The 15,871-nt window shown below is 38.1% G+C and overlaps 2 protein-coding genes across 2 annotated transcripts; one reads left to right on the plus strand and one right to left on the minus strand.

Moving 5' to 3' along the window:
* Positions 1–497: 497 nt before the first annotated feature.
* EAF02_003204 (uncharacterized protein) lies at positions 498–1,628 on the minus strand (the record flags this gene model as incomplete). Its single annotated transcript, XM_038899252.1, has 1 exon — positions 498–1,628. The coding sequence occupies one exon, from the start codon at positions 1,626–1,628 to the stop codon at positions 498–500; it is 1,131 nt and encodes a 376-aa protein (XP_038761540.1).
* Positions 1,629–2,033: 405 nt separating this feature from the next.
* EAF02_003205 (uncharacterized protein) lies at positions 2,034–7,678 on the plus strand. Its single transcript, XM_038899253.1, has 8 exons — positions 2,034–2,953; positions 3,050–3,330; positions 3,477–4,681; positions 4,741–4,803; positions 4,855–5,838; positions 5,886–6,070; positions 6,153–6,404; positions 6,562–7,678. The coding sequence occupies exons 2-8, from the start codon at positions 3,174–3,176 to the stop codon at positions 7,235–7,237; spliced, it is 3,522 nt and encodes a 1,173-aa protein (XP_038761541.1). The 5' UTR covers positions 2,034–2,953; positions 3,050–3,173; the 3' UTR covers positions 7,238–7,678.
* Positions 7,679–15,871: the final 8,193 nt, after the last annotated feature.

The following is a 15,871-nucleotide window of genomic DNA, read 5'->3' on the forward strand; positions in this document are numbered from 1 at the left end:
TTCCTCAAATTTCTCACCTCGATTGACTCATTGGTGTGTTCTTCACTTCAAATGAGCCGAAGTCTCAGAAGGCAGTAGGACTACGTATGATGTCAAGTACAGTAGAATAATGAGTTGCAGGCAAAGAGTGTCAGAGAAAGAGTTTAAGAATGGATTCAAATTGTGAAGACTGTAAACATTGGAAGTAGTTTGACTGGAATGATATCAAGTAAGGGATGAGGCAATTGCTTCTTCGGGAAAAGCAGCCAACTACAACTAAATGTATCATTGGAGGTTTCTTCCTTACGAAAAAAGTTCATCTTAATTTGGTATATTAATATGATATATTGAATCTATAGCAAAAATGATCATTGAGACCATTAACCCAATCTGGCTTCAGATCAATGCAGGGTCGACTCAGCTTATTTGGAGATCTGGTGTGATGAATGAATACAAAATATGGTAAACGAGAACGGAGAAGAAGCAAATGTTTGGGTATAATAATGAGGAACACCCTATTAAGAGCCTCTGAGTCGTTGCAGTTGATTGATAAACCCATATCCACTTTGCGTCCTGTTCTCGCCGACACCAGAAATCGATGTTTCTTGGCCTTGAAGAACCTCGACTCTTTGGCTTAATTGACCATTCTGTTCAGCATCCTTTAATAGATCTCGATGTCTGTCTTCGACCATCTTTGCAAGACTTTCAACAAATTTACTCCTTGCCCGCTCTTCAGCTGTGCCTTTCCACACAAGTGCCAATTCTTTCAGTTCTTGTACTCTTTTGGCTGCTGCCTCAATACCATCGACTGGATCATCCCCAATTAACAAATCTGCAATTTCATCACGTAGTTTCTTGGAAACTTCTTGTCCTTTTTCCTCGGTGCTATGTGCTTCTGACCCCGGCTCAGGAGCGGAAACAGAAAGAAAGGATGAAGTGACCGATACTTCTGATGGTGGAAATGTCCATGCCATTGCATCTCCAAATGTCTTTATAACAGTATCCAATCGTGACCGTACAAGTGTAAGCGTTCGTAATTGTGTCACATAAGGAGGATCGGCGATTTTGGTGCTGTTCGTGTCTTCTGAGGTAGGTGTTTTTGGCATGCTAGCTGTGGCAGATCGCGCCCTAGAGTCTCCAGACTTTGTTGGTCTTCTTGACAGATCATTCTCAAGCCCTCCCGGAACGAACTTTGTAATATCATCATGTAGTCCTTCGGTCAACGCTTCTGATAATCCCAATGTCTCTCCTCGTAGCACTTCCACCTCATAGGCCAATCGGCTTCCACTTCGCAGTATCTCATCGGTGAGTTGTGTAAGAGTAGTCGTAAGTCTAGTGGTGTGTGCGCTAAGATGTGAAAGTAGAGTCTGTGTCTGTGTAGACAGTTCAGCTAAAGGGACGACATTTCTTGAAGACGACGACGTATTCGAAGATTGTAAAGAAGGCAAGGTCGAATTGAGGTAATCTACAGGATCAAAAGCCGGGTTCAAGAACGGTTGGAGAACAGGATCTGCAACGTGGGTAGATTTTGATGGTAAATTTGGTTCTGACGTAGAGACGCCATTTCGAGACTGAGATTGGGGTTGAGGATGTTTGAGCCTAGGATTGTTATTTTGTGAAGAGGGAAGGGTTTTAGAATCCCAAGCCATTTTCACAATGTATCTATGATTGACCGAATTGTGGTTACAATAAAGTAAAGATTGTTTCCCGTGTTTTGTACAATACCTCGAGAATAGCTAATAATATATTGAGAGCACCAGGGCCATCGAGTTTAATGGTGTCAAGCACTTGGAACATTATTGTGGGACCAGACTTTTCGATATGGGATGACTAATACGAATAATTGGGGGACCCAAGCCGTGCATGAAGGCTCAACTCGGTCAACGTCTGATGGAGGAAATGATGGAGGAAATTGATGGCGGGGCATTGAGGGATGGCATGTCACGTGATGGCCTCATAATAGTAGTGGTAGGTGCGTTTGCATCTCTACCGGGATTATAGCTCTAGGCAGGTCGGTACCTAGCATCACGGTGTCGGTCATCATGTTTCTTCTTCTGGAGCCAGCCCGTAGATGGATACTGGGTATCTCTCCTTGTCTCAGACTTCACTTCATTCCAATTACTTCACTTCACTTCCCTTCTCTTTTCTAACTTCACTCCACTTTACTTCAACCACTTTTCTTTTCTTCTCTTCTCTTCTCTTCTCTGACTTCACTCCACTTGTACCCCAACCCGTCCGATTTGACCTCAATTTAGTGCTTACCTAATTACTTACTTACCTACCTACCTACCTAGGTACACAACAATACTTGAATTTTTATTTCATTTGCTTCCACAGAGAAGCATCCGGACAGTTCTCAAGCACCCGAGACTGTATTTGGGCTTCATGCTTGGTACATCAAAAACTTACTCTGAGGGATGTCCAAAACTCTGTTTCGTTTGACGGGCCAGACATGGTGGATGTTGATGAGTGATAAAGTTGAATAAGTACCTACTGACGATAAGAAGTCCCAACGTGTTTGAATTCACTTCCAACATTCACCCGGTTGATATTGAGAAGCTTGGAAAGATTCAATATCTGTGAGCATTCAATCCTGGGTAGTACCTACCAACTGATGACTAGCACCGCACTTTTACTCCGCATCGTACCAGGCAACCGGACCATTTCGAAATCGTCGACCAATGACAATTGACTTCCCAGATTCGAACCACTGTACACACCAAAACCAAGGCAACTAATCAAAAACACCTATACAAGGCTGCAGGTCGACAACCTTTATACAGCTCTTTCCCTTGTTACCTCCAGCTTCAGAACTTCTTCGATTCTTCAAAGATCTTACGAAAAAGAGACTAACAATATCTTTTGACTACAGTACAAGAAGTTGAATATCATTCCCTTCACCTTTTGAGAATCGGATCAAGACTTTGATCTACAAACCCCCAACTCCATCAACTTGATATCAATCATCTCAAAGGTACATCTTCGAGCTGTCGTCAGGTCAAGAAGACCTTGCTACTTTTCAAGATCCTTCTCACCACAATATCTTGTGAATAATTCCAACAGTATCTAGTGGATTCCACGTCGAAGCATATTTACAGTATCAAAATCTGACCAACAACTTCATTTTTACAGCAAGCTCCCGTCATCTTTTGAAGTTACAGTGTCAGAGATATATCCAATAATTGCGCTGCACGATGACTCGCAAACACTTCCTAGCGGATGTTAAAGAAGCGTCTGAGAAAGGCATCCCTAATGTTATCTCAATTAGTCGGGGAGATGACGATGGTGATGTAAACTTTTGCTTCTTGCATGATTCTACAGAACCCATAGAAATTGGTCTCTTAGCACTAGGTACGTTTTACTATATTCTATATCTCTATCAAACAATCGTCCCCTCTCCTACGTGGACTTGATCACTGATTACGCACTTGGAAACGAAACGGTGTCTTCAAATGGGGAAAGAAACAAATTGTTCTTCATCATACTGACTTTGATAGATGTTTCCGAGTACCCAAGTGGGAATAATTTTATGATTTTTACCAAGTCCGAAGGGGCTCCAAAGGCTGTCAACGAGACACTGGAACGACTCATGACCTCCTCAACTGGCGTACGTTTACCAGAATTGATCAGCAGTATTTCAAAAAAGCTACACATATTACTTTCGGCAGGTTCGCGAAGATCTCCTATCAGTCTCGACGAAGAGGACGAAGATGATGAGATGGAAGATGCGGAAGAAGACGAAAGCGAAGACGACTCCGGCTTTTCTGACGAAGAGGAAGAAGACTTTCCAGACGAGCCCATAACCTTTTCTAGCGGTAATACTGTCTCGGTATCGACTAGTAGACTCACACTAAAAGCTGCTGCACAACTGAACCGACGCATTCGAGCAGACATGCGTACTGTCCGATTGCTGGGTCATCGGATCGGAATTCTGAGCGGCATGAAGGCTGAATCCCAAAGTAGTATCCTCAGCATCTCCATTCAGGCGACTAAGCTGGGTCTATCGGAAGAGGCTATGCAGGCTTGGGATATTGAGCCTCACCAATATTTGACCTTACTCATACGCTACTCGGATGGGTACAAAACGTACGAGGCACTGATTGCCGAACCAGCCAAAAATAGTGGGATCGATTTTCGTGTTGGAGTCTGTAATGGTTACAAGCCATCTGCAGTTGCAGCATTCTCAGCGTTTTCGGACTCAAACAAGGTCGACGACAAAGCTTTCAACAGCGATGGCTCGGATTCACAGGACCGCAGCGGAGGATTTTTCAATATATTCATCAGTAGCTCCTTGAATGAGTTCATCAATAAGAAGATGATATCAATGCTCAAGATCCGCAACGCAACTGGTCTTGGATGGGAGAACGCAAAGAAGTTCTTGGATCAACGCCAAGGACGACCACTTGAAGAAAATGCAGATTTGTATGCTGACAATGACTACTCGGACAAGGATACAATCAAAAGTCACACATCGCAGATTCTAGCCAACGATCATCTTACCGATAATGAGAGTGGCAGCTTGTCATTTCCGCTTATTGCTGCACAATTTGCGTTGATGTATCTAGTCCGCTGCACGGAATTTTGTCTCGTCTGCCATGATAAGATTACAGGAGGATTTGAGGCGTTGAAACCTTATGTTTGCGAAAAGCCATTATGTTTATATCAATATATGTCCTTAGGTTTTGGACCTAGTGTCGAACATGTAGGTGGCCGTGGATTGTATATACCCAGTCCAATTACTCGAATGCTAATCGTGTATAGGAGATTAAAACTCAGCCCTATGTTGTGGACCTTCTCCTGAACTTTTGTTATACTAGTGCTTTCGTAGGTCTATCTGTATACCATATCCATAGCTTCCAGCTGATTTTTCGATAGTACGCTCGGATCCGTGAGTATCCCACAGGCATGAGTCTTTCTGTTCCCTCGACCATCATCGCCCAAACGGGGGCGTTGCCAATCCCATCCTTCGCCCCGGCCCCAGCTGTTGTAGAAAAACCAAGCGATGATCGTCGAGACAAAGAATTCAAAATTAAGTATAATAGCGAAGCTTGTGAGTTTACGTTCGAGGAAATGTCTGAGATCTTAAACCCTCCTATTCGCAAAGGAGATTGGGTCCGCATTTTGCTTGGGCCCGGACCAGATACCGTAGCTCAAGCACTTCATTCTAGAGTAGAGGATGTAACCTCGATGCCGATTGTAAAACTTTCGCAACCAATCCCGCAGAAGGCTCAATCAAGTGCAACACCAACAGACAACACCACCAACATAATTGCGGCTCGGATATCTATTTACAATCGCAACTTCGACGAGATGTCTGTCTCAGAAAAATGCAGTGTTATAACAATGCTTCTTGACACTTTACCAACCATCCAGGAGTTGAGAGAATATATCGATCGACAGAGCCGAACTGAAGAACCGAACCTTCGTAAATGGACAGAGCGTATATCCCCAGCCGCTCTAGGTTTACTACGATGGGTTATAGCCTCTAATCGCTCATGCCTTGTTCAAGTCGATAATTGCCCTGGTCAAATTGATAGTGTTTTGGCTGATGCAAAAATTAGACCAGATCAAAAGGTCTCTCAAATTGGGGAAAATTGGATGCAGTTTCGTTTCGCACAAGGATCGCCAGACAAGGAAGAGCGTTTCTTAAATGCTCTCAAAGAACAGCAGGCCAGTTTGGATCCAAAGTATCCTACTATCTTTGCTTTTCATGGCAGTGGGCTGCAAAACTGGCATAGTATCATTCGACATGGATTAGATTTCAAAGAAACTCTCAACGGGCGAGCATTCGGACATGGCGTTTACCATGCGCAAGATCAAACTATATCTTGTCAATATAGTAGTGGTCGAAATTGGCCAGTAAGTATAAGAATCATCGCATTTGGTCTGGTCTAACTTTCAACTAGGGTTCCTGGCCTGGAACTCAACTCAAGATTACGTCTGTGATGAGCATTAACGAGATTATCAATTGTCCAAAACAGTTTGTTAGCTCGAATCCATATTTAGTAGTACAGCACATCGATTGGATTCAATGCAGATATTTGCTCGTTCAAGTTGAAGGGCAGGTAATTGCAACTCCAGCCTCGACTAGGTATGTTTCCCACCCAAGCGATTCGTTTAAGGGGCATGAGACAATCCGCGATAATTGAAGCTGACATTTATTTCCTTTGTAGGGAGATTCAGGCCGAAATCGAGCAAGATCCCAAATATACGGCAACATCCACCAACAAGAAACCTATCGGTGTTCCATACTGCGCTGCCTCAGTCTCTAGAGCATTTCGTAATGATGGCATCGGCAGTTCTTTCACATACAAGAAACTGAAAGGACTATCTTCCTTGAATGGGACTGGATATGTGAGCGAAGCAGAGGACATTGAGGATATTAACTTTCTGATTTCTGATAATGAAGATGAAGTGGGAATATTGTAAGCAAATCAACTCTCCCTTAACACTTTGTTGTTTGATCACAGCAGTTTAAAAACAGCCTCAAAATTGCCCACGAAAGAGCCATCAGCGATCAAATCATTCTATCGTGCTAATCACGAATTCTTTAAATGAGATTTCGCTAACTATTTGTGCTAGATCTTCCAGTTCCAAGAATCTAGAGGCTTCAAAAACTGATTTTGTTCCTGGATCACTTGATCAAAGTAAACTTCCAATGCTGGGGCCTCCAGCTTATGCTACCCCGTCTGCAACTATGCGTCTCAACAGAGAGTTAAAAGCAATCCTTAAGGTACAAAACTCTACACCGCTTCACGAATTAGGATGGTATATCGATGAAAATCTTGTTGATAATATATACCAATGGATCATCGAGCTACACTCCTTTGAGCCCACTTTACCACTGGCCAAGGATCTCAAAGAATCGGGCCAAAACAGCGTTGTTATTGAAATTCGCTTTGGGAAAGAATATCCTCACAGCCCACCATTTGTACGAGTTGTCAAGCCACGATTCTTACCCTTTATGTCTGGTGGAGGCGGTCACGTAACAGCCGGTGGAGCATTATGTATGGAGCTTCTGACAAACTCTGGCTGGAGTGCCGTCTCCTCGATTGAGTCTGTTCTCTTACAAGTTCGTCTTGCACTTATGAGTATGGATCCAAAGCCTGCACGCTTAGAAAGCAAAAATCCACAGACTCAAGGTGAGTATGGAACTCAAGAAGCTATGTCAGCTTTTATCAGAGCGTGTAACATGCATGGATGGGAGATCCCGAAGGATTTTCAGGACTTTGCTGCACCTGGTCCTAGTCAATTTTAAATTTGGGAAGCGCCATTCGGGAACACCATAGCATTCAATAATTGAAAGAAGGGAGATAGGAGTGACAGAGAAGAGGGGAAAAGGGGAAGGATTTAAGATTTGCTTTTGCTTCTTTGTTGGTCTGGTTTTAATTTCTATTGGGCGGGCTGGCTGGCGTCATGAAAACTCAAGATGGGATATTATGATAAGATGACTGGACCTGGGACCTGGCGGATAGATACCCAAACAAATAGAAAGGAATGCTACAGGGAAAAATAGGCGTCAAATTGTGCAATGGGACGGTATGGAAATGGATGGATCTTTAGGGCTGGGCAGGAATCTGACTATTACCTTTGTGTAAGATTTCTTTTACGGAAATCTACATGATAGTAAGCCAATTAATTAGATGAGAAGATAGGCAGATACATGAGTTTTTCTCTTTATAAGATTTGTTATGTTTTGTGAGTGAGCAGATGAGTGAGTGAGTGGGTTCCTGGGTAAGTGCTTTTTCTATAAGATGCTGTTTGATGTGGTTGATAGGCGTGATTGACGAGTGTAATTGATGAATGTGATTGGTTTGAAAAATTTAAGCTGTAGCTTCTAAGGTTAGGGATATTTCTTGTTGTATGTAGAAGGGAGGAGGGAGGGATGTTATCTATATAGCTTGGTAGGTAGGTAGGTAGTAGTGTAATGTGTATTAATTGTAATTTGGGGAATTGGATGAGTTGAGTTGAGATTGGATGAGGTTGATTTGGATGAGGTTAGTTTGACTTGGATTGGATAAATGATATCAGATGTTTTGTCTTTATTGGAGATGGGAGAGGGAGAGGGTAAGGGCTAGTTTGGATATAAAATCCGTGCTGAATCCATTGAAATAATCTGCACTTTGTACTATCGCGGATTCCGTAATGATATTAATCTGCTTCAAAAAGAACGGATTATTAATCTATGATTTTATAGTTTGAATATCAAATCCGTCAAATAATTTGTAGTTTTTTTAGAATATTCAATTTAAACTTCAATTCGATATTAAAACCCTATATTTAAAATTGAAAATCATATAAAAAGCTTTAATAAAATAATGATCTTGAAAAAGTATTTAAAATTGAAAAAGAAATACATTTTGATTTTATCTTTTTTCTTTCTTTTCTTTTCAAAGAAAGAATCTTTTTTTGAAGTATTTTTAAAGCTATTTTCTATATATAAAATTATTTTAATAACTAATAATATAATTATTATTCAAAACATCTTGAAAACATTTAGGAAGTCGAAAATTATTAATGATAATAATAATTAAAGATTTATATCTGTATAAAAAAGAAATAGAAGATTTCGAATTCGAAATCCTTTTTCCCTAATTCGTTATTCCAAATAAAAGTCTAAATCTATAGCAAAAGTAATCAAATCTCAAAGCCAACTTCGAGATTATGATATCTTCTTTTCTTTTTTTATTAGAGATTTATTATCCAGTTCCTTCTATAATAACAATATTATCTTTAATCAGAAGAAGATATTCTTTATAAAAAAGAAAAGTTATATATAAATATTTAATTCAAATAAAGCTTATTTTAATTATATTAATTTATAATATATAGCAGGATTTCGAAATTGATAAGAGATTTCAATAAATATCGATACAGACAGTAATAAGAATAATGACGATAAGAGGAATATCGATAATAACTATAATACTAATCAAGATTCAAAATATAACATTTATAGTGATTTAGAAAGTGAAAAGAATCCCTTTATTGATATTATTGAAAGGGAGAATAAATCAATGGATTTGGAAATTGAGATTAAAGATATTTCAAAGAAATCTATAAATCAGTTTAAATAGAAATCCTACAAAAGCTTCTTTTAAACTTAATACAAAGTTATTTATAGAAAACTAATCAACAACCAGATCTGTCACGGCGCCAACTACATGATCTGTAGTTGCCTTCGTGTCTCAGGCACAGCATACTAGCGCGCCCTACTTCCTATAAGTAGGGCTTCATTTTTCCATAGCTCTTCTATCCTTATAATACAATATAAGTCTTTATCTGTATTTTAATAGTTTATATTATCTTTAAATAAGCTATTACAGCTTTATTTCTTATTTTATTTCCAAAGCCCCATTGATATCTTATTCCGATCACATCGATCGCATTTATTATTAATCTATTATATACTCTATTACCGATATTTTGAGTCTCAAAAAGTACCGAAAATGGGTGAACAAATATCTACACCAGAAATGCCTACATCTGGTTTACCTTCATAATTCCTTTTCTTGAATTACATTCTCAATTCCATCAAAGCCGATATCTTTCCCTTTATAGATTTATTTAATAATCTAAACACTATATATTTCACTATTGCTTAAACCATATTTGAATCGACCGAATCGATTGTAGGCTTATTACAAGCCCAAACTGTTGCTATTCAGATCTAAGCCATTAATACTCAATTAAAGATTGTTGAATTGAAAGATATAATTGAAATATTGAAAATTGCTGTTTGCAATAATTCGTAAGTTTCATTTTGTTATAAATATCTCACTGTTTTTGAAAAGTTTAGTAATAATAAATAAGATATCGTAAAGCGTTAAGATTAGTATATAACTTTTCATAGTGTAGTTAATTACTGTTTGACTATCACGGGGCAGGCGGGCTGGATAGGGTTCTAATAACTTTGCCTTAATCTGGCAAGGCTATACTAATTCGGGTAATAGGTTCAGATTGAGGATTAAAACATAGCTCAAAGAGTTACAATACAGAATCTTCTGAGTTGAAGATATACGGAATTCTTACAGCAAGCTAGCCCGATCAGGCCCTAGCTCGCTTGCACTTCGATGCGAGCACTCTTTTTGGTTCTCTTTGATAGGATTAGTATATCATATAAGCTCACACTATAACATTACCCCTTTCCTAAAAGTCGAGCTCTGTCGAGGCGGTATATCACGGTTTACAATTTATAAGCAGGCGAGGCCCGGTCAAGCGGGACCGGGTTTGTTAGGGTATCTATAGTGAAAGTTGTGGATCAGTTTTTGTATATCTTTCAGGTAGCTTGTAGGTTTTTCGGTTGGTGTATCGTAGCCGATCCAATGGATAGTGTATTTCAGGCAAGGTTTTTTATAATCTCTTTTTCTCAATAGGAATTTAGGATTTCGGTAACCTCAAAACGCTTGAGGTTGTTTATTTCTATAAGAAGTGGTGGTGGATTACACTATTCAGGAATAGGATTATTGTATACAGGATATAGCAGGTTGATGTGGAAAACAGGATAAATCTTTATCGAAATCGGAAGCTTTAGTTTATAGATATAGGGGCCTATCAGGTTCAGGATTTTGAAGAGCCTGAGGTTCTTCTAATCAAGCTTTTTTTGTAGGTATAGGGTCTTGATGTTTCTAATATTTAGTTAGATTAGGTTACCGGGTAGATATCTACGGGTAGGGGAATGGCGGGTATCGGTATTTTTCGAGTATTGGGCTTGACTGACAGTTAGTTTGATCTGTAGGTATGAGAAGATGACTTCCATTTTAGTAACAAATTCTTTAGTATTTTGTATAACAGAATAGTTACTCTGGGATGATACAAGCTCGAAGCCTAGACGGGGGTGGAACCTGTAGTTCAAAAAGAACAAAATCATTCGGATACTTTCGGACTAAACATTGTTGATAGAGAATTCGATAAGTGGAAGTCACTCTACCCAGTCGTTTTGCAGGTAGGCTATATACAACCGGAGGTATTATTCCAGTATCGCATTAGCCCTCTCGATTTATCCGTCAGTTTTAGGATGGTAAGTAGTTGAAAGCTTAGCAATTACGCTTAAGCGTTTACAGATATATTTCCAGAATTCAAAAACGAATTAAGCTTCATAATCAGATATAATAATCAGGGGTAAACCGTGGAACTTTCAGATATTCTTCTGGAATAGGTGGGCAACCTTTTCGGAATTGTAGGTATTATAGTAGGGTAAGAAATATTTCATTTTTGTTAATTGGTCAACTATTATTATAATAGTATCGAAACCAATACTTTCGAGTAAATGTGTAATAAAATCTATTGAGATATTTTGTTAAGCTTTCTACAGAATCAGGAACAGATGGAAAACTCTCTCCTGGCCTTTGCAATTTAAAGTAATGTGGTGGTAACTATAGCAGTTACGGACTTACTGTGTAATATAATCGTAGTATCCAGGCCAGTAGTAGTTTCAGAACAGTAATTCGAAGGTTCGGGTACGGTGCGGGTGACCAGTGACGGGCGATTCGTGGTACAGGCGGAGCAGGTAGGTTTTCAGGGGGTTGTGGTTGGGAATGTATAGTTTCCCTCGGTAGTATAGTAGATTGTTATTTTCGGTACACTCAGCAAAAGTGATTTTCAGGTATTTCGGGAATTCCTTTCATAGGGATTTCAGGATAGATTTGGGTACAGAATCAGCTTGGTAGCCTTTGTGGAACAGGGTAAGCAGATTAACAAAAAGGTTTAAAGGGTTTTCTAGATCCTCTAGTTGTATTGCAGGGTTGGGTATAGATATGGTATGTGGGATTGCAGGCTCTATAACTTTGTTATTTTCTGGTAAAGTTATGGTATCATCAGAATCCAAGTAGTTGGTAGTATCGGTAGGGTTAGGGTTTCTCTGGTTACAGGTGGTTACAGTGAAGTATATTCTTTTAGTAATCTTGGGTTCGATTAGGGTAACAGTAGCAGGAAATAAATCGAAATCCAGATTCTCTCATTTCAGGATAATACAGCTTTGGTACAAAAAGCGTTTATCCCCCTCCTTAGGGAGATCTTCTAACCTCCTAGTCAGCACGTTGGGTTTAACATTTAGCTTTCCAGAGCGATAGGTAATTCGAAAATTAAATCGAAACAGAAATTTGAATTAACAAACTTGACAGCAATTCAATAACTTTATTGTGGTAAAGTATTCTAAATTTCTATGATTAGTAATTACTTGAATTAGTGATACAGCGCTTTTCAATTCAGAATGCTATTTTTTGAAATAATGGATAATAACTAGTAGTTCTTTATTGTAAATCTTATAGTTGTATTTAACTACCAAATATTTTTTAGAAAAGAATGTAATAGATCTAAGTATTCCATTATTATTATATTGGGAGAGTATTCCGACGGATATGTAATTGGAGGTATTGGTTTTTATGATCACTTCCTTTTCCCAATTAAAGGAAGCCAGGATAGATGCTTTGGTAAATGCTCACTTCAATTAATCGAATGTTTCTTGACAGACAGAACTCCACAGGAATGGAACATTCTTTTTGGTCAGATCTATCATCAGGTTGATAATCTTCGAAAAATCTCTAATAAATTGTTGGTAAAAGTTCGAAAACCTAATAAATGCTTGGACGTCGGTTATGCTAACAGGTGGTTTCCAATCCACAATTGTTTGGATTTTCTCTGGGTCCATTCGGATATCATTGTTTCCTATAATAAGGCCTAGAAACTTGGTTTCGGATTTTAGGAATTCGTACTTTTCGAATTTAGCGAACAAGTCGGCTTCCCTTAGTACTTGTAGAACCTTTTGGATATGGCGAATGTGTTTCTTTCGAGTTTGGTTATATATTAGAATATCGTTTAGGTAAACAGTGCAAAATATATTCAGGTATTCTTGTAGGGAATTATTAATAAACTTCTGGAAGGTTATAGGGGCCCTTGTTAACCCGAACAGTATGATTAAGGATTCGAATAGTTCAAATCGGGTATGGAATGTAGTTAGGTATTCCTATTCTTTTTTTACTTTTATATTATTGAAAGTAGAGATGATATCGATTTTACTGAAATACTTTATTTTTTTTAGATTATTTAGAGATTCTTTTATTAATGATAAGGGATATTAATTCTTAACTGATAAATTATTCAAAGCATGGTAATCTATACAAAATCGGAGGCTTTTATTAATCTTCTTGATAAACAAAATAGGGGAAGTAATGGGGGAGGAATTCGGTTGGATGAATTCTTTTTTAAGATTTTCTTTCAGTTATTCTTTCAGGGCTTTTAATTCAGGGTGGGATATGGAGTATAAGGTACTGAAAGAAGGAATAGCTTTTTCTTTAAAACGAATCTCATGGTTGTACGGTTGATAAGGGGGTAGTTTCTTTATATTCTTTGGAGAGAAGATATCTTTCCAATTTCGGAATTCGGGTAATAGATCTTTGAGATCAAATATCTTTTTCTTTTTATTTAAAATATTATCGATTTATTCAATCGATATCTAGAATATTTCATATTTCTGGTAAATGTAAGCTGAATAGGTTTTTAGGGAGATCACAGTTATATCCTTATTCTTTAATCCTTCGGGATGGGTAGGCAGATATATAAATCGGGTTTTGGAGGAATATCTGGTAGAGCTTTTATGTGGAATAAATGAAACAAAGTGTTACAAAATTTGTAGCAAAACAAGCTATTGAATTGAAACAAGTTTATCGTGAAGTCGATATAGGGATTATATTTTTTAAGTTAAGCTATCCCCAACACAATAGAATAATAAACTAGCTCGGTTATATACAAAACGATCTTCTTCTTGATATGATTGTTGATTCTGAGTCCTATTCAGATGTAGAAAATAATTCGATTATTGGGCAGAGTATTTCCATTAAATCTTATGATTTTGAATGCTGTAGATAATTGGTATATTAATATTTTCTGGGAAGATACCCAACTTTGATCTGCGAAGACAATTCCTTCGTATCCGCTATTGACTATAATATATATCAGGAGAATATCTTTTTCCAAAAGTAAGGTGACGGGTAGAATTATCAGATCTGTATATTATTTAGTTTATCTTCCAAAAGAAGGCTATAATAGTAGCAATAAATAAACGGAGGATATGCAAAGGATTGTCTTGATTACGGTTTAGGTTAGGCATATCCCGTTTCTCGAATTGATTGAGCTAATCGGCAAATAGAGAGGAGAGCGAGATGGGGAATGGATAGGGACTTGACCCCTTAGAGAACTATTCGATACAGAGCTGGTTTTCGTAGAACTGGTTGTAGTAATAGTAACTCGGAGTTGAATAGGATAGATATCGGAGTGTGGATAATCTTGTATCAGATGGCTAGTAAAGCCACAGCAATAATATTCGCTGTATTCCTACCACAAACTCAGGTTTTTAATAATATATTCCTTTTTTCTAAACTCAAGTCCATTAGGTCTCCAGGAATAGACTTCGGGCTAGCAAGTTGTAGAGGCGGAGTAGTGATTATTCTTCGGGATAAAGTTTCGAAAGCAATAGAACAAATATAATAGATTTGTTATTAGTATTAACAGAATCGGTTATTGAGTTGTTATAGATGGTTAGTGTATTAACGAAATTCACAGGTTGGAATAGGATTATACAATAACATGTCTTATAATTCGCAAGAGATTCCTTGAAATAGGAGCGGGGTTAGAGTATCATTAGGTATCTCTCCTTTTAGAGCAAGTTTCTGGAATTCTATAAAGAAGATACTAAAATCGAGGTGTCTTTATTTCAGTATATATAATTTATTCTATACATTTTATATTCGATCAGAATCCCCAAAAGCGTTTTCGAGATATTCAAGAAGTATAGTATAATCGGTGAACTGAGGAATCCCACAAAAGATCTTAGATAATATAAGCTTGTATGTCTTTTCAATAAATCTTCTAGCAATATAAGTCAAGCGGACAGAAATTGTTAGGAATCTATCATTATTCGCATTCAATTTTCTGTATATCTGTTAAACAAATCTACACAGGTTGGAACAAATGCCATCAAATTCTTTCAGATTGGGGATATACTTATTTAATCGAGTGGTTGGAGCAGGTATAGTAGATTCGGGAACAAAGTTAACAGGAATTTCGGGGGATACGGTTTCCAAACGAGTAGGTATAGTAAATATAGATTCGACAAAACAATCAAATAAACAAACATTTTGAATAACAACCTGCTTGTACAGAACAGCTTGAATACATTCGCAAACTAGGGATTCGGAAATTTCGCATTCGAACAATCTATTGGTTTCCTCCAGCTCGGCATAATACACAAATGCCAACTGGAGATATTGATACCAAACCTAGGGGTCCTCCAATACAGAAGCACCAAATTCCGAAAAGTCCCCAAACCGGCTAGGCAGATGCAAAGCAATCATTGCGAAAGTGATATTTTAATGAATAAAAACTACATAATATCACAGGGCAGGCAGGCTGGATAGGGTTTTAATAACTTTACCCTAATCTGGCAAGGCTATACTGATTTGGGTAATAGATTCAGATTGAGGATTAAGATGTAGCTCAAAAAACTACAATACAGAATCTTCTGAGTTGAAGATATACAGAATTCTTACAGCGAGCTAGCCCGATCGGGCCCTAGCTCGCTTGCGCTCCAGTGCGAGCACTCCTTTCGGTCCTCTCCGATAGGACCAGCATATCACGTGAGCTCACACCGTGACATTGACTGCGGATTACAAAAATGAATTAGAGTTTCAGAAAATCATATTTCTTATTAGTTTATTTTTTGGTTCTATTTATATAAATAATCAGATATACTTTAATATAATTATAGATAACATGTATGATTCCGATCTTTAGCCTTTTGGATGGCATATTGTAGTAGGTATCTAATGTGAATTAAACAAGTAATATCAGATTCTAAATCTTTTATACAAAGCTTTTATGGATTATAATAAATGTA

Source organism: Botrytis sinoallii (assembly GCF_014898435.1).
Source record: "Botrytis sinoallii strain Bc 23 chromosome Unknown BSIN_004, whole genome shotgun sequence".
In the NCBI taxonomy this organism is placed as follows: Eukaryota; Fungi; Ascomycota; class Leotiomycetes; order Helotiales; family Sclerotiniaceae; genus Botrytis; species Botrytis sinoallii.